This window comes from Penicillium nucicola (genome assembly GCF_028828085.1).
Source record: "Penicillium nucicola strain IBT 29836 chromosome Unknown utg000001l, whole genome shotgun sequence".
Lineage (NCBI taxonomy): Eukaryota > Fungi > Ascomycota > Eurotiomycetes > Eurotiales > Aspergillaceae > Penicillium > Penicillium nucicola.
Window position 1 is genome coordinate 2,467,341 of NW_026643125.1, and position 19,908 is coordinate 2,487,248.

At 51.4% G+C, this 19,908-nt stretch overlaps 8 protein-coding genes across 8 annotated transcripts; 4 read left to right on the forward strand and 4 right to left on the reverse strand.

Moving 5' to 3' along the window:
• Positions 1-843: 843 nt before the first annotated feature.
• Positions 844-2,469, forward strand: N7511_000927 (NTF2 and RRM domain protein; the record flags this gene model as incomplete). The annotated part of the gene is made up of 2 exons (XM_057123352.1): positions 844-1,152; positions 1,207-2,469. 2 exons carry the CDS (start codon positions 844-846, stop codon positions 2,467-2,469), a joined length of 1,572 nt encoding a protein of 523 aa, XP_056989085.1.
• Positions 2,470-3,446: 977 nt separating this feature from the next.
• On the forward strand, positions 3,447-5,622 carry hsp90 (chaperone Hsp90; the record flags this gene model as incomplete). The annotated part of the gene is made up of 2 exons (XM_057123353.1): positions 3,447-3,716; positions 3,778-5,622. The coding sequence occupies exons 1-2, from the start codon at positions 3,459-3,461 to the stop codon at positions 5,620-5,622; spliced, it is 2,103 nt and encodes a 700-aa protein (XP_056989086.1). The 5' UTR covers positions 3,447-3,458.
• Positions 5,623-6,972: 1,350 nt separating this feature from the next.
• N7511_000929 (phosphate-sensing transcription factor PHO4) lies at positions 6,973-9,053 on the reverse strand (the record flags this gene model as incomplete). The annotated part of the gene is made up of 3 exons (XM_057123354.1): positions 6,973-7,448; positions 7,500-8,499; positions 8,550-9,053. 3 exons carry the CDS (start codon positions 9,051-9,053, stop codon positions 6,973-6,975), a joined length of 1,980 nt encoding a protein of 659 aa, XP_056989087.1.
• A 760-nt stretch (positions 9,054-9,813) lies between these two features.
• On the forward strand, positions 9,814-12,071 carry N7511_000930 (uncharacterized protein; the record flags this gene model as incomplete). Its single annotated transcript, XM_057123355.1, has 3 exons — positions 9,814-10,504; positions 10,559-10,999; positions 11,056-12,071. 3 exons carry the CDS (start codon positions 9,814-9,816, stop codon positions 12,069-12,071), a joined length of 2,148 nt encoding a protein of 715 aa, XP_056989088.1.
• Positions 12,072-12,539: 468 nt separating this feature from the next.
• Positions 12,540-12,789, forward strand: N7511_000931 (uncharacterized protein; the record flags this gene model as incomplete). The annotated part of the gene is made up of 2 exons (XM_057123356.1): positions 12,540-12,592; positions 12,615-12,789. The coding sequence occupies 2 exons, from the start codon at positions 12,540-12,542 to the stop codon at positions 12,787-12,789; spliced, it is 228 nt and encodes a 75-aa protein (XP_056989089.1).
• Positions 12,790-13,593: 804 nt separating this feature from the next.
• N7511_000932 (putative AMP-binding enzyme) lies at positions 13,594-15,882 on the reverse strand (the record flags this gene model as incomplete). The annotated part of the gene is made up of 4 exons (XM_057123357.1): positions 13,594-13,699; positions 13,760-15,350; positions 15,405-15,660; positions 15,712-15,882. 4 exons carry the CDS (start codon positions 15,880-15,882, stop codon positions 13,594-13,596), a joined length of 2,124 nt encoding a protein of 707 aa, XP_056989090.1.
• Positions 15,883-16,458: 576 nt separating this feature from the next.
• On the reverse strand, positions 16,459-18,218 carry N7511_000933 (putative arginine transporter; the record flags this gene model as incomplete). Its single annotated transcript, XM_057123358.1, has 2 exons — positions 16,459-17,957; positions 18,029-18,218. 2 exons carry the CDS (start codon positions 18,216-18,218, stop codon positions 16,459-16,461), a joined length of 1,689 nt encoding a protein of 562 aa, XP_056989091.1.
• Positions 18,219-19,157: 939 nt separating this feature from the next.
• N7511_000934 (MARVEL domain-containing protein) lies at positions 19,158-19,736 on the reverse strand (the record flags this gene model as incomplete). Its single annotated transcript, XM_057123359.1, has 3 exons — positions 19,158-19,266; positions 19,324-19,606; positions 19,658-19,736. The coding sequence occupies 3 exons, from the start codon at positions 19,734-19,736 to the stop codon at positions 19,158-19,160; spliced, it is 471 nt and encodes a 156-aa protein (XP_056989092.1).
• Positions 19,737-19,908: the final 172 nt, after the last annotated feature.

Genomic DNA, 19,908 nt, shown 5'->3' on the forward strand with positions numbered 1-19,908 from the left:
GGCCAGTGCTTATACAGTCCACTGTTGTATTTTCCATAGATATAACCAATATTCGTTCTTTTGTACTAAATCTCGAGATTAATCGGACATATACTCCACAGGTATACAACGCACGAGCAGTGGACTCTGTGGAACCCCCCTATCTGCCCTATCTGCACTATAAGTCTTATTTTTATATTTAACCTCCAATAAAGCAAACGGTCAACTGCTCATCGCAAGCTTCTGATATACTAGGCCTGATCTGGACACAGTTCTGCCGGGCGGTGTCTCGCCAAGCCCACGCGAAACCCGCACGGAGTCACGAAGGAAGTCGCTTTTTCTTCGAAGGCGAATTTCCACAGCTTCATTCCATCTCTTTTACTTCCATTCTCCCTCCAACTTCTTCATCTCCGTCCTATCTCCGAGACATTTATCTTGATCCTTTTCCGTTTCCATCTCCAATCGGCTTCAGATCCCCCCCATCTTTCCGCCACACATAAGAGTCTTCCCGGATTCTCATTGCAGCTATACTTCACTTGCCGCATTCTTAAGATCACTCCGGGTTTCCTTGCCTCGGCTCTTTTCTCCTTTTCCTTTGAATCTCTTCAATTGCTTGCATTGGTGCCAGGTTCATTTCGCATTGTGAGTTTGATCCACATGTCCAATTCCGTCTGGGATGCGAAGACTAATGCGCATTCAGTGAAGCGAGGAAATCAAAACTGCTTCATATCTAGAACTTGATCGCTTTGTTCTCGCTTCCGCCTGTCCTAGAAAGCTTTTGGCTCTTGCGGTGTCCACTATTTCCATCGTGCTCAGTCAAATTTAATTTCATTCCCCAAAGACAAGACCCCTCAATCCGACGCTATGGCCGACATGACCCAAGTTCCCATCAATGGCAACTACCCTGCCCACGCCTATCCCGACTCCTTCAACCACGCAACCATGAACACTGCGGCCAGCTTCCAGCCTGCCCAGTCCTCCACTCCTACCACTGTTACTCCTACCGACCAGAAGAATGACATCTCCAAGGACGAGGTGGGCTGGTACTTCGTCGAGCAGTACTACACCACCATGAGCCGCAACCCCGACAAGCTGCACCTGTTCTACTCTCGGCGGTCTCAGTTGGTCTTCGGCACTGAGGCCGAGTCCGTGCCCGTCACCGTCGGCACCAAGGTACGTTAAATCTATCCATCGAGGAGAAGGTCTCTAACTTATACCCCCACCTAGGCTATCAACGATAAAATTAAGCAGCTTGACTTCCAGGAGTGCAAGGTGCGCGTCCTGAACGTCGACTCTCAGGCCTCTTTCGAAAACATCCTGGTCTCCGTTATTGGTGAGATCTCCAACAAGTCCGAGCCTTCCCGCAAGTTCGTGCAGACCTTTGTTCTCGCTGAGCAGCCCAATGGCTACTACGTTCTCAACGACATCTTCCGCTACATGGTCGACGAGGAGGAGGAGATCGCTGCCGAGCCCTCCACCCCTGCTCCGACTGCTACCGAAACCCCCAAGGCCGTCGAGGCTCCCGTTGAGGAGACCCAGGTGACCGAGGAAGTCGCTGCCACCAAGGTCGATGAGAAGCTTGAGGAAGTTGAGGCCAATGAGGAGGTTGAGCAGCCTGAGGAGGCCGTCTCCCAGACCAACGGTACCCCCGCTGTTGAGGAGGCCACCGCTCTTCCCGCCGTCGAGGCTGAGGTCGTCAACGATGAGAAGCCTGAGACTCCTGAGCCTTCTCCTGTTGCCGAGGAGAAGGAGGAGGTTCCCGAGAAGGACACCGCCCCCACCCCTGCTGTTCCCAAGACTTGGGCCAGCATCGCACTTGCTGGTAAGGGCCCCGCTAAGGCTGCGGCTGCGGCTGCTGCTGCTGCGGCGGCTGCCGCCCCTGCAGCCCCCAAGGCCACCGCCCCCGCTGCTCAGACCCCCGCTGCTCAGGCTCCCGCTGCTCAAGCTCCTGCTGCTCAGTCCGCTACCGCCTCCCCCGTCCCCGAGGCTGCCCGTCCTCAGGAGACTGGCTCCACTGATGCCGGATGGCAAACCGCTGGCCATGATCACAAGAAGTCTCAGCCTCGTGCTGGCGAGGAGCAGACCACCCTCGCTTACATCAAGAACGTCAACGAGAAGGTTGACGCCAGTCTGCTTAAGCAGACCCTGGCTCGTTTCGGCAAGCTGAAGTACTTCGACGTCAGCCGCCCCAAGAACTGTGCCTTCGTTGAGTTCGAGCAGGCCTCTGGCTACGCTGCTGCCGTTGCTGCCAACCCCCACCAGATTGGCAGCGAGCAGATCCTCGTTGAGGAACGTCGTCCCCGTGGCAATGCCTTTGGAGGCAACGGCTTCCCTGCTGGTCGTGGCTCCGGTCGTGGCCGTGGTGACCGTGCCGGTAGCCAGGGCCGTGGTGGCTTCCAGCGCGATGGCCGTGGAGGTTTCGCTCCCCGTGGCCGCGGCGGCAGTGGCAACGTTGCCGCCAAGGGCCGCAGCCAGGCTCAGGCTGCTTAAATAATTATACGATCCCGACGATCCTCCCCGTTCTCCTTCACACGTCGGTGCAGTCATCTCAATGGCTTCTCTTCGGTCGATCTTCTAGGATCTGTATTACTCCCATTTTGGTCCTTTTATTTTCTTTTTGCCCCGTCTCTTCTAATGACATGTTATGTGACTATTGCCTCCCCCCCTCCTTTTTCTTCCTGTCACAGTGCATATTAGCGGTTGGTCCGGGTAGGCTGGAAAAGTTGTGTTTCTTTCCCTTCCTCCTCTGGGCACTTTTGTTTTAACTCGACCTTTTTTTTTGCTTTCTTTTTTTATTCCTGGGTCGGTCTTATCTTCGACATGACGATCAACATATTTCTTATGATTACTTCCCCGTTATATCGCATTTCTGTTTCACTAGCATAGCAAACTTCAGGTTTCAACGGTGGTGCGCCTTTCCGGTCTTTCTTGTATCTCCTTTTTTTTTGACACTGTTTCTATGTTTTATGTATATGTAAATTGAGGAATTCTGGGACCATGGAGTATCAAATACGACAGGAATTGACTTGAAAGAGGACCTTGATATGGGGAAGATTCTAGAGCGGGGTGCCTCAGGCCGCAACGTTCAGCTTGAACTCAGAGCAACCAAAGTCTGAAAGAATTCAAGAATAGGAAAATCAAGCACAATTGCCCCCAGAAACGTCTAGAACTGCTTTATAGAACATATCAACCTGCAGGGGCATCACGTTGCCTGACCGACCGGTGGAAGTTGCTGGATCATCGTAGAAACCCACCCAGAGAAATTTCGGAAACACAAAACGAACCGTCCCGCCTCTTCTGCTTTCTTCATCTCTCTGCTTTGGTTTCTCCCCCCAGAGCTTCTTTTGTTATCACTCCCTTTTTTTCCTTGTAAGCTTGACCCTTCTACTTACCTTCCTTTCAATTCCTCTCTCTGTCTTCTCTCATCTCTCATCTCTCCTATCTTTCTAACCCACTCACTCTGCAGTCACACCGCCATCATGCCCGAGACCTTCGAGTTCCAGGCTGAGATCTCTCAGCTGCTCTCGCTGATCATTAACACTGTCTACTCCAACAAGGAAATCTTCCTTCGTGAGTTGATCTCCAACGCCTCCGATGCTCTCGACAAGATCCGCTATGAGGCTCTCTCCGACCCCTCCAAGCTCGATTCGTGCAAGGATCTGCGCATCGACATTATCCCCGACTTGGAGAACAAGACCCTCACCATCCGTGATACCGGTATTGGTATGACCAAGGCTGTAAGTAACTTTGCCACTGGAGATGACTCTTAATCTCATTGACTCATTTTCGTTTTCTTAGGACCTCATCAACAACCTTGGAACAATTGCCCGCTCCGGTACCAAGCAGTTCATGGAGGCCCTCTCCGCTGGTGCTGATATCTCCATGATCGGCCAGTTCGGTGTTGGTTTCTACTCTGCCTACCTCGTCGCTGACCGTGTCACCTTTGTGTCCAAGCACAACGATGACGAGCAGTACATCTGGGAGTCCGCCGCCGGTGGTACTTTCACCCTTAACCAGGACACCGAGGGCGAGCAGCTCGGCCGCGGTTCCAAGATCATCCTTCACCTGAAGGATGAGCAGATGGACTACCTCAACGAGGCCCGCATCAAGGAGGTTGTCCGCAAGCACTCCGAGTTCATCTCCTACCCCATCTACCTTCACGTCCTGAAGGAGACCGAGACTGAGGTCCCCGATGAGGAGGCTGAGGAGTCCAAGGAGGAGGATGATGAGAAGAAGCCCAAGGTCGAGGAGGTCGATGAGGATGAGGAGAAGAAGGAGAAGAAGACCAAGACCGTCAAGGAGTCCAAGATCGAGGAGGAGGAGCTTAACAAGACCAAGCCCATCTGGACTCGCAACCCCACCGACATCACCACTGAGGAGTACGCCTCCTTCTACAAGTCGCTCTCCAACGACTGGGAGGACCACCTCGGTGTCAAGCACTTCTCCGTTGAGGGTCAGCTCGAGTTCCGCGCTATCCTCTTCGTCCCCAAGCGCGCTCCTTTCGACCTCTTCGAGACCAAGAAGACCAAGAACAACATCAAGCTCTACGTTCGCCGTGTCTTCATCACCGACGATGCTACCGACCTCATCCCCGAGTGGCTCTCCTTCGTCAAGGGTGTCGTCGACTCCGAGGACCTTCCCCTCAACCTGTCTCGTGAGACCCTCCAGCAGAACAAGATCATGAAGGTCATCAAGAAGAACATCGTCAAGAAGACTCTTGAGCTCTTCACCGAGATCGCCGAGGACCGTGAGCAGTTCGACAAGTTCTACCAGGCCTTCAGCAAGAACATCAAGCTCGGTATCCACGAGGACGCCCAGAACCGCCCCACTCTGGCCAAGCTCCTCCGCTACCAGTCCACCAAGTCCGGTGATGAGTCCACCTCCCTCGCCGACTACATCACTCGCATGCCCGAGCACCAGAAGAACATGTACTACATCACTGGCGAGTCCATCAAGGCTGTTGCCAACTCTCCCTTCCTGGACACCCTCAAGCAGAAGAACTTCGAGGTTCTGTTCCTCGTTGACCCCATTGATGAGTACGCCTTCACCCAGCTGAAGGAGTACGACGGCAAGAAGCTCGTCGACATCACCAAGGACTTCGAGCTCGAGGAGACCGATGAGGAGAAGGCCGAGCGTGAGGCCGAGGAGAAGGAGTACGAGGACCTCGCCAAGGCCCTCAAGAACGTTCTCGGCGACAAGGTCGAGAAGGTCGTTGTCTCCCACAAGCTCGTCGGCTCCCCCTGCGCCATCCGTACCGGCCAGTTCGGTTGGTCCGCCAACATGGAGCGTATCATGAAGGCCCAGGCCCTCCGTGACACCTCCATGTCCTCCTACATGTCCTCCAAGAAGACCTTCGAGATCTCCCCCAAGTCCCCCATCATCAAGGAGCTCAAGAAGAAGGTCGAGACCGACGGCGAGAACGACCGCACCGTCAAGTCCATCACCCAGCTCCTCTTCGAGACCTCCCTGCTCGTCTCTGGATTCACCATCGAGGAGCCCGCCAGCTTCTCCGAGCGCATCCACAAGCTCGTCTCCCTGGGCCTGAACATCGAGGAGGACGAGTCCACTCCCGCCGAGGCTACCACCGAGGCTGCCGCTCCCGCTGAGGCTACCGGCGAGAGCGCCATGGAGGAGGTTGACTAGATTTTTAAACTTTAGTTTGGATCTTGGTCTTCTTTGCTCTTGCTAATTTTTTTTAAAGTCTTACGGGAAATGGGAAACGGGATATGACCCTCTGTGATGTTTTTTACTCTTTTTATTACCTATGTGTTCTACAATGAGATTTTATAATATTTCTCACTTTTCCAGCTCATCGTAGATCTGTAAACCTCTCCCTTTAGTAATCGTCAGCATATAATCTATTGTTCCCGAGCTCCTACCTGAAGTTGATAACTGGCCACATCATCCAGTTAAACATGGACCGTAACTCCAAGCCAGCATACAGTATTCGCCCTCGATGAAATGCTTCCCAACTAGGAAATCATCCCCAACCCAGTTCAGTAATCTTTGTGTATATTATAAATTCCCTGTCCCTAATTTCTACTTTCCAGCAGGATAGTAGACAGTAGCAGCGAAAACAGACTGGACCTAATTCTTTCTATTGACAGCAGTATTTACTGACATGAAGCCATAACGTTAACTCATAACGTGTATCATACTCCCCCTGCCCTAACAACAACCAAAGCATTTTTATTATTTCCCAAAGCCAACAAAAACCAATTTGCACATGCAAGGAAATAAACAAAGTACATGCCAATATTCTTTAAAATATCAAAAAGATCATATACATAAATAAATACGTAAAAGCAAAAAAGAATTGGACGGGCGGTGGATCGAACACCGGACTTTTCGCATGCAAAGCGAACACTCTACCACTGAGTTACGCGCCCAGTTGTGATGCTGTGATCTCGACAGTTCGAACCCTGACGAAGGGGTATTTCCACCGAGTTTGGATTGCCACTGAACATGAGAATGAAGAAACACAGTGTTAAACGTACGATATTGACGTGACTAGTTATCCAGTAGATAGATATGAATATGAAATCGCGCAGAAAAGGGCGAGGAAAGATACCAAGGGGCTGTTTATATACATGTGTAGACGTAAAGGTCTCATTGTCGAGGCTAGAAAAGTCACATAAGAAGAGATGGGAGGTTGAAAGAGGCTTCTATGCTAGATGAGTGCACTCAATCCAGATCCAGTAGTCTTAGGATAGCACGAAACAATACAAGATCTGACAAATACACAAGAAATAACTTATCAACGTTCACTGTCTATTGGTATACAAAAAACTAAAGCAAAGTGCCACCGTAGTTCAACTCCAACGCTATCAAAGCAAATAACACAACATAGATCGTAGATCATAGAACAAATTAACTTAAAGGCATAGATAGGGTTACCCTTTTTCCCAACCCTAAACCTAACCCGATATTGTTTTTGGAGACGAGCAAAAGACTTCGGTCATATTAGGACCGCGTGTTTGCGCAAATCACAGATCACTTGGATTCACTTGCATCCTCCTTTTGGGCAGTTGATGCCCCGCCTGTGACCGCGACCTTCGAGTCGTCTGATAATTTGGCCTCCGCCACTGCCAGTTTGGCGCTGGTTGCGTCCAAGGTCATCTTCAGGGCTTTGATGTAGTCAATGGCCATCTCTACGGCGGTGGCCTTGCTGATGGTTTGATTGGCCTTTTCTTTTTCTTTCTCCTTGTCGACGGGCTTGTTCCCGGATTCTGCAGTCTCCTTGGCGTTTCGTGCGTCGATGAAGTCTTTCGGGATGAGGAGCTCGATCTCTTTCAATGCACTGTTGATCCGATTCCGGCGGCCCTGCTCGGCAAGCTTGTGATTTGTGCGCTTGGAACTGAGGTTCTCGGCCAGAGCCTCCGGGTAGGAAACTCCAGACGGAAGAGTGCCATCAAGAATGTGCTGGTAGTTTGACTTTGATGCCAAGTAAAGAGCATCATGGGACATACCTAGATATAGTTAGTATAAGGTTCGTCAAATCTCACGTGGGATAAGCTTACCCTCGCCGCCTTTTACGAGGGGCTGGATGCTGGGGCTGATCTTGGGGCGCAGCTGCGGGCTGGCATGTGTGGAGCTCAAACTTGGACGTTTCCGAGAAGAGGCTTTCGAGGACTCTTTCCGCGGGACCGGTCCACTGGGAGATTGCATTGCAGTCGTACAGGGACTGGGAGCAAGCGAAGCAGACAGAGGTTCCAAGGCTGGCGTTCCATTGGTGGATAAAGAGGGAGTTCGTATGGCAGTCTCAATCCGGTTGATCTTCGGACGCAGCTGAGTAGATGTGGCCGCCTCTGGCAGAGAAATATCTTCCATCATCTCATCTGGAACATCGGACTCGGCAAGCTGGGCTTGACCGAAAGAGCCCGACGTGCTCTGCGCATGCGAGTTCCTCTGGAGGCGCATCAGAAGCGAAGGGGTCGCAGCGAGGCCAGGCGAAGGAACATGGGGAGCAATGGCGGGAGACATCCGAGGAGGAGGGAGAGCAGGGGGTGGCATCAATGGTTCTGATAATGGTTCGGGGGAAACCGAATCTTGACCAGAGCCTTCATTGCTGCTAATCTGTAGAGAACGGATATCCTGGTTCTGCGGCTTCGTGGAATTTAATTCCTGGGTTAGGCTGTTGTAAAACTCCTCTGAATTTGTCGCTAATGTGCTGCGTTTGCGTTGCGCCAGGATGTTGGGCGACTGCTTGACCTTCCGTGCATTGTTCAGCCGGGTAGTGGTCGTTGATGGGCGTCGGCGGTTATTGGGCTTGCGAATGATGCTGGGAGAGCCAGGAGCTGATGTCTCAGGGAGCTGGTTCACTTCTGCGGTCGTAGGAACGAAGCCCACATCCGACACTTGTCTGGCATGGAATTGGTAGCTGTTGGATTCGGCATTTTGAGCCTCCAGAGCAGGAGATGTGAGCGGTGTAAAGTATTCGCCGGGAATCGTGTATTCGGGAAGTCGAAATTGGTTTTCCAGCGGAGTCATGGCTGGAGATACGAGCGGGGTGTAAAGAGCCTAATCTGTTAGCACATTCATTCATGCCAGTGGGGCATCTTGAGACTTACCTGCTCTTCATTAATGCGCCCATATCTATCATAGATCTCGGGGGTCCCGTCCACGCGCTGCGAATAGCGGGCAGCATTTCCATGCATTTCAATGCTGTTCGGGGTTGGAGGAATCATCGTCTGGCCCTGCATGTAATGTTGATGCGTGGGTTGCGACATGGGTGAGGGTTCTTGCGCGCAGAAGCCCGGTGTCATCCCAGGGGCCGAGTACGCCATCTGGTTGACGTGCGAATGCGCCTGGGGATCATGGCTGAAATCCATGGCCATGCCCTCCATTTTGCCGGGGTACTGCACGGCATGCGACTGCGAGTAGGCCATCTCAGAAGGAGCCGACGTCGTTGGTAGGGAATGTTGCTGGGAATGTTGCAGATTGACTGGTCCGTGCCCTTCGATGTCGGGAAACGGCATATTGAACTCGAGGAAGTTGGAAAACTCATCCTCGGGCGCGGCCATGAGCGTATTCTCATGGAGTTGCTCCGGCCACGACATGGCTGGCTGGTCCATGTGGGTAGGACAGAAGAAAGAGGGTAGGCAATTCAATAGAGAGGAGGGGGGGGGCCAATCGGAGAGACGAGATGTGTAAAATAAAGAAGGATTGAAGAGATGGCCTTGTAGATAGAAGACCAAAGACCGTAGGCACAAGACAAAGACAAAGACAGAGAAGAGGCACCGGGGATCTCGAGATCCCAGGAGTTGAACCAGAAAGTGCCTGGTGGAGTTCAACCTTTTCCGTGAAATCGGGCGGACACGGTACTCTGCGACCTTCGGTTCCAACCACCGGCTTGCCACTGTGTGCTTAGTTTTCCCTCTTTTTTTATTATTATGGCGCTAGTTGCGCCTGGCTTTGTAGCCGATGCAGAAGGGAAAAAGTACACTACAGTACTTCCGTATATGTACGCTGTAATTTAACCGTGACTTTTTGAGTGGTACTAGCAGGGATTCCCAGTGGAGATATGCCCGGAAATGGGGGGAAGAGAGCTGGAATCACAGCGAAACCAAGACATTCTACACACTCCCAGGGCTCTCACCAGACATTCTTATGGAACTGAGAAGCCTGAACGGGGCAGACGGGGCAGACGGGGCAGACTATTGGAAACACCTGACTGGCTGATTCAGGCACTCATCGTTGCCTGAGGCAGAGCGGGGTCTTATCACCCCGTGATGCTTACCTATACAATGACATGATCATTCGTATACACTCCGCTATCTGAGCTTCATCCCTTGAATCTATTTGGATCTGGTTCTCTAGAGAAATGCCTTCATGATGAGACCTGTTCCAGACCCTTTCCCACGCAAGCGCTCCTTTGACACCTCTCCTTCCCTCGATCCCCGCACCGCGACCCCCGCGACCTTCTTCTTATCTCGCAGTCCGCATGGCTCGGATCTGGAATCCAGCATCTCGACAGAGAGTCATGGGAGTCAAGATGCCAAAGAACATATGTACGGAGTGCAAAGCCTAGATGAGACCCTATGTCCGGCCGAGTTCGCCAGATCGCCCCGCGATCTCCCCGCAGACAGCCTAAACCATGCCGCCGATGCCACCGATACCACCGACGATTTAGAATCGCACCTTGCACGACGTCGGTCCACTCTCAAGCCGCTGGATGCAGGAGTCTTGGATTCTCCAGAACAGACATCGTCTCTGTCTCAGATAGTCTCTCGGCCGTTGACTCCGCTCGACCTGGGCAACCCTGATGATCCGTCGTCGCTGCCTAGCAGCCCAAAATCAATTTCCAACCAGTCATTACGACCTCTTGATGAGATCTCGATTACCGATGAAATCAATAGTCAGGCTATCGGGTCTGGAGATGAGGAGGACTATGGATCATCACATCCACCCCCGGGTGGGGCGTCCCAGCTTATAATGCCAAGTATCAAAATGCCGAGTCGACGACCGTTCACCGAGCGAGGAAAAACCATGGGTCGGTTCAAAGTTCTTCTGGCTGGTTCCCCAGGTGAGTTCCACGCCTTATCTTGGTAGGGACATGCCACTGATCGTCTTGAAATAGGTTCGGGAAAAACTTCTTTGATCAAGTCGATTGTTCAGACTTGTGACGATATCGTACATGTCGACACAATTCCATCGGTGACCTCAGTAGAACGATGTAGACCTTCTCGGCCTCGGTCGCGTGGTACGCTGATCAGCACCTCCGAAATTTATGCGAGTACCAAACCTTATCCCTCCTGGTGGTCGGATTTGGAAGATTCGCGCGTGCTTCGACGCCGAAAAAGTATCGGGGAAATCGTGCTGGAGAGAAACATATGTTTTGTCGATACACCGGCTACATCATTGAGTCGCGCGGGACAAACCGACGCCGTCGTTCAATATTTGCGACAGCAGTTGCTTCGTGCTACCTCTGCTCTCAATGACACCGGTGTGGATTTCCAAAATTTACTTGCCGGCAATGGTGGATCCCAGGTGGACGCCATCCTTTATTTGATTTCTAATGGTAGGTCTCCTGAATCCCCGGTCTCATACTCCCCCCATGCTGATGTACATCTCCAGACACTTTATCGACCGATGTGGACTGCATTCGCAAGCTCTGCGAACTGAGTAATGTGATTCCAGTAGTGTCCAAATCGGACACACTTTCCGCCGATCAAATTTCCACCCTGAAATTGCGGTTCCATGAACAAGCCTGCGAGGCAGGGATTAAGCCCTTTTTGTTCGGAGACCCGCCGGGGGAACTAGACGGGCTAGAATCATCCCAACCGCCCTATGCAGTGTCATCGGAGAAAACCGTCGACACGGAAACAATGGACGCCAGCACCCTCATGAGCCCGGACTACGTCCAACCCCTCGTACCTTCAGAATTAGATGCACTAGTGCAAAAGATGTTCGACCGAGATAACCTGGCATGGATGCGCCATTCCGCTGCAAAGAAACTCATCCAACGCGCCGGCGTTTGTTCGGTTCCCGCAATGCCCAAAGCGCACCCAAGTCCAACCCCAAGTGGGGCCGACCAGGCCCCGGGCCCAACCCTGACTTCGTCCTCTCCCAGCTATGCCATGGCCCGCCTAGCAGACCACACTCGAAACGAAGAGCGGATCGCTCAGGTTCGACTGGCGCAGTGGGCAACTGACCTACAGCGAAGCCTACAGAACGAACGTGATCGCTATTCCTCACTAGCGCGGGGCGAGCGCGCGGTCTGGCTGACCGAGCGCTTGAGCGAGTGCGTTGTCGACGGCTCGCTCGTACCTTTGTCGCAAACCCCTGGCTTTTGTGGCTTGCATATCCCAGTTGGTGAGAAACATGCACACTCAAACGGGCTGCATGTCATGCGAGCACATTCTGCCTCGCCCGTTTACCATGTTGCCAGTCTCAGCCCGCATGACCCTCTCGGCGTGGTGGGCTGGATTGATGATCTTGGTCGCCGGAGCTGGGTGCTTGTGCAGATTGCGGGTAGTGTGGGTGTTGTTGGTGGGTTGGCGCTCTGGTTTGCGCGCACTTGGGGTCTCCCGCCGCGCAATCTGACTGACTTGCGTCTGGATTATTGGTGTGGCACGATGGACCGGACGTGAGTTTCAGGTTGTTTTGGGTATGATAATGAAGAATGAGTGATGCAATGATTTCCTTTTTTTTTTTTCTTCTTTTGTTCTTCTTTCTCGCGGTCTGGTTTTGCTAGGAGGTTTTGATTTTCCTTTTGATCGTCTCTCTTCTATATTCGATTCCCCGGTTGCCGTCTACTTATCTTCGGCGCTCTGCGACTATATTCTTGATGGTTTGGGTCGCATATCATAGTCACACGGCGGTTGTGCATGAAAATCATAAATGTGATATTTACAGTGCTCTTTACTACTTCGTATTCTTGATTTTTGGTAGTCTGTTGGAATTAAACACCATAACATACCCAAAGATATATAAGTCACAGGATATACACAGCGCCCAATGCCCAAAAAAAGGGTAACGATTAGAAAATGATAGTATGAACATGTGAATAGAAATAGAAATAGGAAATCACGAGTTAATCATAAGATATAGTAATTCATATGGAAAACACCAAGCAACACAACAAACAGGAAAAAAGACAAGTTAAACAAACGTTAGCATACCTCGTTTCACAGTAGCAGCTCATTCATAGAACCAACACAGATCGCTTACTTCATCAAACAGGCAAGATGGCCGAGTTGGTCTAAGGCGCACGGTTCAGGTCAACCTGATCCCGATGGTTTCATAACTATCTCCGTGTCTCGCAAGAGGCGTGGGTTCGAATCCCACTCTTGTCATATCTTTTTGTAGAATCTTTTTGATTCTCTTACCTATCTACCGCTATCAAGGTGTTGGTTGGGGTTGATTTTTGGGTTGTTCCTCTTAATGGCGGTGGCTACAGGACTAACCCAACCCCTGGTTGAATGTTGAGTATGGTGTCAGTTAGATAGAAGTTAGGGCAAACCTAGGTGAACCTAGTAGGTTTGTTTGTGCATAGTATACTTCTAGCTATGGCAAGAACAATGTCATTCGGCCAAGGGTTGATTGCGGTACTGTTCTATACTATACTAATACCCTTGTCGCTTTTATTGGATTTCTATTTCTTCATATAGAGCATTAGATGCAGTGAAACGAGGGTAGTCTCGTGGTCTAACAGATAGTGACTACGAGCCTGTCGGTTATGATTCCAATATGATATTGCCCTGGTGTGACATCGAGTCGCTGCTCAGTATTATTGGACATGGAGACCGCGTGGCTGGTTATTGGCTCTGCAATTGTGAATGGGGTTGTCATGCTCGCTGCTAGAAGGGTTAGGTTATAGATTTTTATCAATTCATGGACTGGTTGTTTCCTTCGATGTAGATTGACCATTGGGTATAAGTTAGATGTCGCGGAGGAAGAAATTAAGGATCGAAGGGATGATGGTGTTCAAGATCAAGACTGGATGTTAGGTCTACAAAGAAAGCGATTAAGTTATGGAAAAAAGTTGATATACTACAATTTATAGACGGCTTCTATGTACAATCCCCGAACGAGCCGGAAACAAAACAATGTCAGAATAGTTTGACACTGACAGGGACATAAACATAAGTGGATAGAGGTGGATCTTGTCCACTACAGCTTAGCCCGGGGAGCAGATTCTTCCTCGAGAGCCTGGGTATACAGCTGGTCCAGGAGGGTGCGGTAGAGCTTGACAGCGGGGGGACGCTTGAGCTTGAGACTGTGGGAAAGTGTGTTAGTGAAATGTAGGTCAGAGGGAGATGGGATGTGTGGAACATACGTTGGGGTGAGGAGGTTGTTCTCAATGGTGAACGGTTCAAGCTTGAGGGAGATGTTGCGGATGCGCTCATATCCGGCGAACTTGTGCTTCTTGGCCATGCGCTCAAGGTCACGGAGGACGGCACGACGGACCTTGTCGTCGTTGAGGGTTTCCCTGATTGCTTCGAGGTCTGTCGGGGCAATGTCCTTGCCTAGAACCTTGCTCACGAATGGAGCAAACATGTCGGGGGAGACGCCGAAAATTCCAACCAAGAAGGTCTGCAGGCTGTCGCCGTGGACGTAGGCCTGGCCGATGTAGCCGAGCTCGGAGAGGACAACTCCTTCTATGCGCTCGGGAGAGATGTACTCGCCCTGGGCGAGCTTGAGGACGTTCTTGCGGCGGTCGATGATGATGAAGCGACCTCTCTCGTCGACGGTGCAGACGTCACCGGTGCGGAACCAGCCGTCTTCGGTTACGGCCTTGGACGTTTCTTCCTCGTTCTTGTAGTATTCGCGGAAGTTGTTGTGACCGCGGAGTAGGAGCTCGCCGCGAGGGAAGGGCTTGTCGTCCACGGAGTATTCCATATCGGGAAGGGAGGCCAGGCATGCCTCCATACTAGGTGCGATGCGACCACAGTTGCCGGATGACAAGTCACTCGAGGACTGGGCGGTGGCCATGGCATAGGACTCGGTCAGGCCATAGCCCTGGATGACATCGGAACCGGTGGCAATGCGGAGGAAGTTGTGCAGGGTTGGGTCCAGAGGCGCGGAGCCGGAAATCATGTATTTAGTTCGCTCCAGACCGAGAGCGGCAGCCACCTTCTTGGCCCAGATGCGGTCGTACAAGGCGTGCTTGCCGGTCGCCTTGGAGGGGTCAGGGTTTTTCAGATTGGCGGTTTTGGCTGCCACAATGTGTCGCGACAGAGCACCCTTGAAACCAGGCTGCTCGACTGTTGCGGCACGGATAGCAGTACCGAATCGGCTGTATAGACGAGGGACAGATATGAAGCCGGTGGGCTTAAGCAGTTTTAGGTCATCCACCAACTCCAAAATGTTTCCGTGGAAGTAGCCGATTCGAGCACCACCCCACAAAGCAGTGTGCTCGGAAAGACGGGCATAAATATGGGCCAATGGGAGGTAAGAGCACATTGTGTCACCTCTAGCTTGAGGAATGAAGGCCAGACCACAGGATGTAGCAGCCACCGCACTGCGGTGGGTTAAAATCACACCTTTGGGGGGACCAGTTGTACCGGAGGTATAGTTGATCGTGACAATATCATCTGCAGAGGGAGCATTGTATCCGCGCTTAGAGGCGACGCCAATCTCCTCCACCTGATCCATGGAGTAAATAGTCACGTCCATACCAGCAGCCATGGACTCAAGCAGCGCACGCTTGGAATGTCCATTCTCCTCACCGCCATCCAGCGGGTCCAGACTGACAATCATCTTCAAGTTGGGTAGAGAAGCCTTGAGCTTCAGCAGGGTGGGAATGTGCGGCAAAGAAGTAACAACACAGTGCAGCTCAGCATGGTTGATGATATATTCAGTAGCGTCTGGTGCCAGGACATCGTAGATGGAGACGGAGTAAAGAGATTGAGAAACGCAAGCAAGATCTAATTATCCCGAGTTAGTTTCGTATACGCATTTTCCTAGCTACTGCCACTCACCAGTGATCTGCCACTCCGGTCGGTTCTGAGACCAGAGACCGATACCATACTGCCCGGGGCGATGGCAGTTGTGCTTGTGGTGGAGCTCCACCAGACCCGCACCAAATGCGGCACGTCTCTTCTGCACCGTCTCATATGTGAGCCATGAATATTCGTCATAGGTCTTGGTTACGCGGTTGTATGGACGCCATCCAAGGCAGTGGTTCTTGGGCTGGCGGACGGCGCTCGATTCAAACATGTCATGGGCAGTGGTGACCTGAAACTCATCAGCAATGGATACCTCGGCCTCATCGGCTATTCCTCATACCTGTGGATCCAGCGTGGTCAACAATTCCTTCTGCGCATTCCATGCTCGGTATACACGACTGCGGCCAGGCTGCTCAGTGCCGGGAATCGCGATCGAGTACGCTGTCCCATTGGGAGGCTCCTGCTTGAGCTCTTCGGCCTTTGCCAGGTGAGGAGGTTGTGTGAAGAACATGGTGTCGACCTGGGGAGCTGTCAATATAAGTCACAGAAAAGAAAAAAGCAGAGTCAAAAAGTAAACAGGAGGACAAACCAGGATACCAGAATATCGAGAAAGAAAAAGGACAAGGCCTCCGAGATATCCGTTGAATCAAGGGGGTGGAGGAAAGAGTGTGGGGAAAATTAACTGGAGAGTCTCAACAGCCCGGAGCGGCCGACCTTTTTGGATAAAACTCCATTGAAGCCATCATGAGCCGAGCTGGCAAAAAAAAGAGACCTCGGCTCCCTGGAGGTACATGTCAACAGGTGGTGATCCCCATAGTGAGTCAGGTACCACGCTAGTGAACTGAAAACAGGGTGCCTGCTGACACATGCACGTCATTGCCCAAGAGTTGCGCACATGTCTTTCACGTGAACCGAAATAGCGAAGTCAAATGATAGAGATAAGTATAGGTATATGTATATGAATATGTTGAATATGAATATGAATATGTGACTAGATAACTATGTATAAATAATTTTGTGATAAATAATATGTGTATGTGCTGTACATGCCAACGCCTTCAATATGCAAATAGACACCTCTAAAACATTACCCAGCAATCCACAGCCAGGCCTTTCCGTACCACGTCGTCGGTTCAACAGTCTCCCATGTCTCATTGTCAGCAGTGGTGCGACCGGTATCCAGGTCAGCCTCAATGGGCTTGACAAAGGCAGGACGAAAGATGATCTTGTGTCCGAGGTACAACACCACAAACAGGATCAAACTCAGGTAGTTGATGAAGAAGGTTTGAACCGAGAACTCGGGGATGAAGGACATGAATCCCTGAGTGATAATGATCAGACAGTTGAAGAACAGTCCATACCAGGAGAACCAAGGCTGCCAGATGGCCTTGTAGGGCAGGACATCACGGGAGATGTTGCGCGCAGCGAGTGCTCGTTGGAAGGCAATGTGGCAGGCATTCAGGGAACACCAGGTGATGAAACCAGCAACACCTGAGATTTGAAGCAGCCAGTTGAACACGGTAGCACCCGAGTCAGAGACATTGAGGAAACCGAGCAGACCAAAGGCGGCGGTGAAAAGCACACTCCAGTAAGGAACACCGCCCTTGGAGGTCTTCTTGAAGAAACGAGGGGCGAAGCCCTCCTGAGCCAGACCAACCAGAATACGACTGCCACTGTAGACGTTGGAGTTGGCAGCGGACAGCACCACGGTCAGAAGCACGGCGTTGATGATACCCGGGAGAGCCTTCACACCAGCACGGTTGGCGGCAATGACAAAGGGCGAGGCGTTGCCGTTCTGGGCACTAGCGCCACTGCCTTCACTGGCCGTCAACAGAGCCGGATCGTCGGAGGGCACAACAAGTCCGATAAAGAAGATAGTCAAGATGAAGAAGAAGACAATTCGGAAGAAGGTCTTGCGGATGGCGGAGGGAACGGTCTTGCGAGGGTTCTCGGTCTCACCAGCGGCAATTCCAACGAGTTCAGTTCCCTGGTAGGAGAATCCAGCCTGAATCAGGACCGACCAGAATCCAACAAACTTGGCCAGACTGTCATTGTTCTTGATCGTGTAGGCAACGAATGGACCAGGGTGAACCCAGTACCGGAAACCGAGATATCCATTCTCACCAACACCAGCGTCCACGCAGATGGCAAAAATCATAAAGCCGATCACAGTGATCACCTTGATACTGGCAAACCAAAACTCCATCTCACCATAGAAGCCGACAGGCATCATGTTGAAAATGATAATCACCACCCAAAAGACAGCAATGAAGATGGCGATTTGAATGTTACTGTCCCAAAACTGAATGATCAACCCAGTGGCAGTCAACTCCAACGCAAAAGTCGACGCCCAAGAAAACCAATAGATCCAGCCCATGGCGAATCCCAAACTGGGGTCAATCAAACGAGCAGCATATGAAGTGAACGCTCCCGGAATCGGGATATAAGTCGCAATCTCTCCGAGGGCAGTCATGACGGAGTAGACGATGGTTCCGACGAAGATGTACGCGATGAGAGCACCCACGGGGCCTGCGTGGGCAATGGCGGTACCGCTACCGATGAAAAGACCAGTTCCTATCGTGCCGCCTTCGCAAAATGTCAGTATGGGGCATCCTTCTCTCCGCCAACATCCCCTGGCGCACAACGGGCTCACTCACCAATGGCAATCATCTGCAAGTGCCTGCTCTTCAACTTCCGCTTCAGTTGTGGCAGCGGGTTTGCCTCGCGCTGGGCGCCATGCTTCTCATAGTCGACATCGTATGAGTCAATGGGGTTCTGCGCCACTTGAATAGGGACTTCAGAGTCCATCTTTCCCTTCTCTGTCCACGGAGCACTGTCGTGGGCCATTGCTGGAAGACGTGAACGGGTGTGACAGAGGAAGAATTTGAGGAGAGCTGCGAAGCGCGTGCAGCGTTCTCCACTCTGCGAGATCTATCGGCCAACGGGCTGCCGATGAACAGGCTTTTTCTTTTCCGGTGTGGAGAAGCACGCGGTGTCAAGCCCTATACCTCTGCCAGATCTGGGGGAATTTATGTAACAGGAAATGAACAGAGGATTGGCAATTGAGAAAAATGCTTTTTCTTTTGATTTTAGTCTTTTAAAGAGGGGGGAACTATAGTCTTTTTTATTTTTTTTGCCATTCCATTTTGTCCCGTATGCCGGGTTCATTTGCCCATGTGGGCCATCCGCCGGGAAGAGTTTTCTCTCGGTGGCGACACATTCTGGACAGAACTTTAAGATTATCAGTCATGCTGTCGTGTAATGTTATCGAGGATCAACCGCACGATGTTACGCTACAGCGGGGAAGTCAATGAAGTCGAGAGTCGATGAAGTCGATGATCTATAAATAAGGTTTCAGAGCTTGTCTTTCTTATCTTCTATAGAGCTCCCCGGGGGGATATTCTCTCTATAACGAGACGATATAGTCTAATTCCCAGCGAGCTACCAATGAACAACCAAGTGATTCTAACATACGGGCACCTGCCTAGTTTAGTGTGGGCTGAAATAGGGTGGGCTCGGCTTGCGCCGGTTGCGGTGGAACCCGATAGTGTCTTCAACTTATCACTTTGGTGACATAACAGTATTGGACTACGTGGGTAGAGGTATATTGAACTACTTCTATAGATAAGAAGTAAGGATGGCATGATCTCATGAAATATTCACACTAAATCCAATTGTACACAACATAATAAACGCAAAGGGTATCGCATCCCAACACCAGTTAAACCAGCATTTCGACCTTCCGAGCTCGGACGAGAAACAAACAGATCAAACACGCTAAACACATCAAACACCAAGATGCGCGTTTGAATGGGTGGCCTTGGCACTCTCTCCACTTCGACGGTGATTCATAACATCCACGATCGCAAAGTATGAAGTCACTGCGAAGAGCACCCTAGAAAAGCGGTCAGCAAAACACTACTGTATCAGCGCCATGAAAGACAGAACGCACCATTCAAAAGCACCGAATATTGTTGCTGCCTGCAGCGAACTGCAAGTACTGGAATGACACCACCGCGGCGCAGGCAGCTGAGATCCCATCGCAATGAACCCAGCAAACCAGAAGATCATGGTAACAACCTCCACACCGGGAATCACATAATGATGCGCCAGGCGGGGGAAATGGAGCGGCGCAAAGGTGAGGTACGGCACTGCGACGAAGGCAGTCCAGCAGCCGAGAAAGAGGAGGAAGTTGACTGTGTCGGAACTTGAATAATAATAGTACGTGGAGACCACTACGGAATGGTTAGAGCTCGCCCTGACTGGGTTGTTTGGGGTTGGTATACCATATCCAGTTAGTCCAATCACAACGATGCCGAAGAGAGCTTGGGCGATCCGAACGGGAAATATCCACGGGATAGCCATGGCTTGTATGAATGTGATCGTGAGTGTGGAAGATCGAGAAGCTGCTCAATAGTCGCGTCAGACGGGGTCTATTCCCTTTTAATGGGGAATCAAGGTAAGGTATACAGTAGGAAACCTGCAGGGATTGGGCAGCCACCGGCGTCGCGCCAGCGTCATGGTGGTTTGTGGCTTG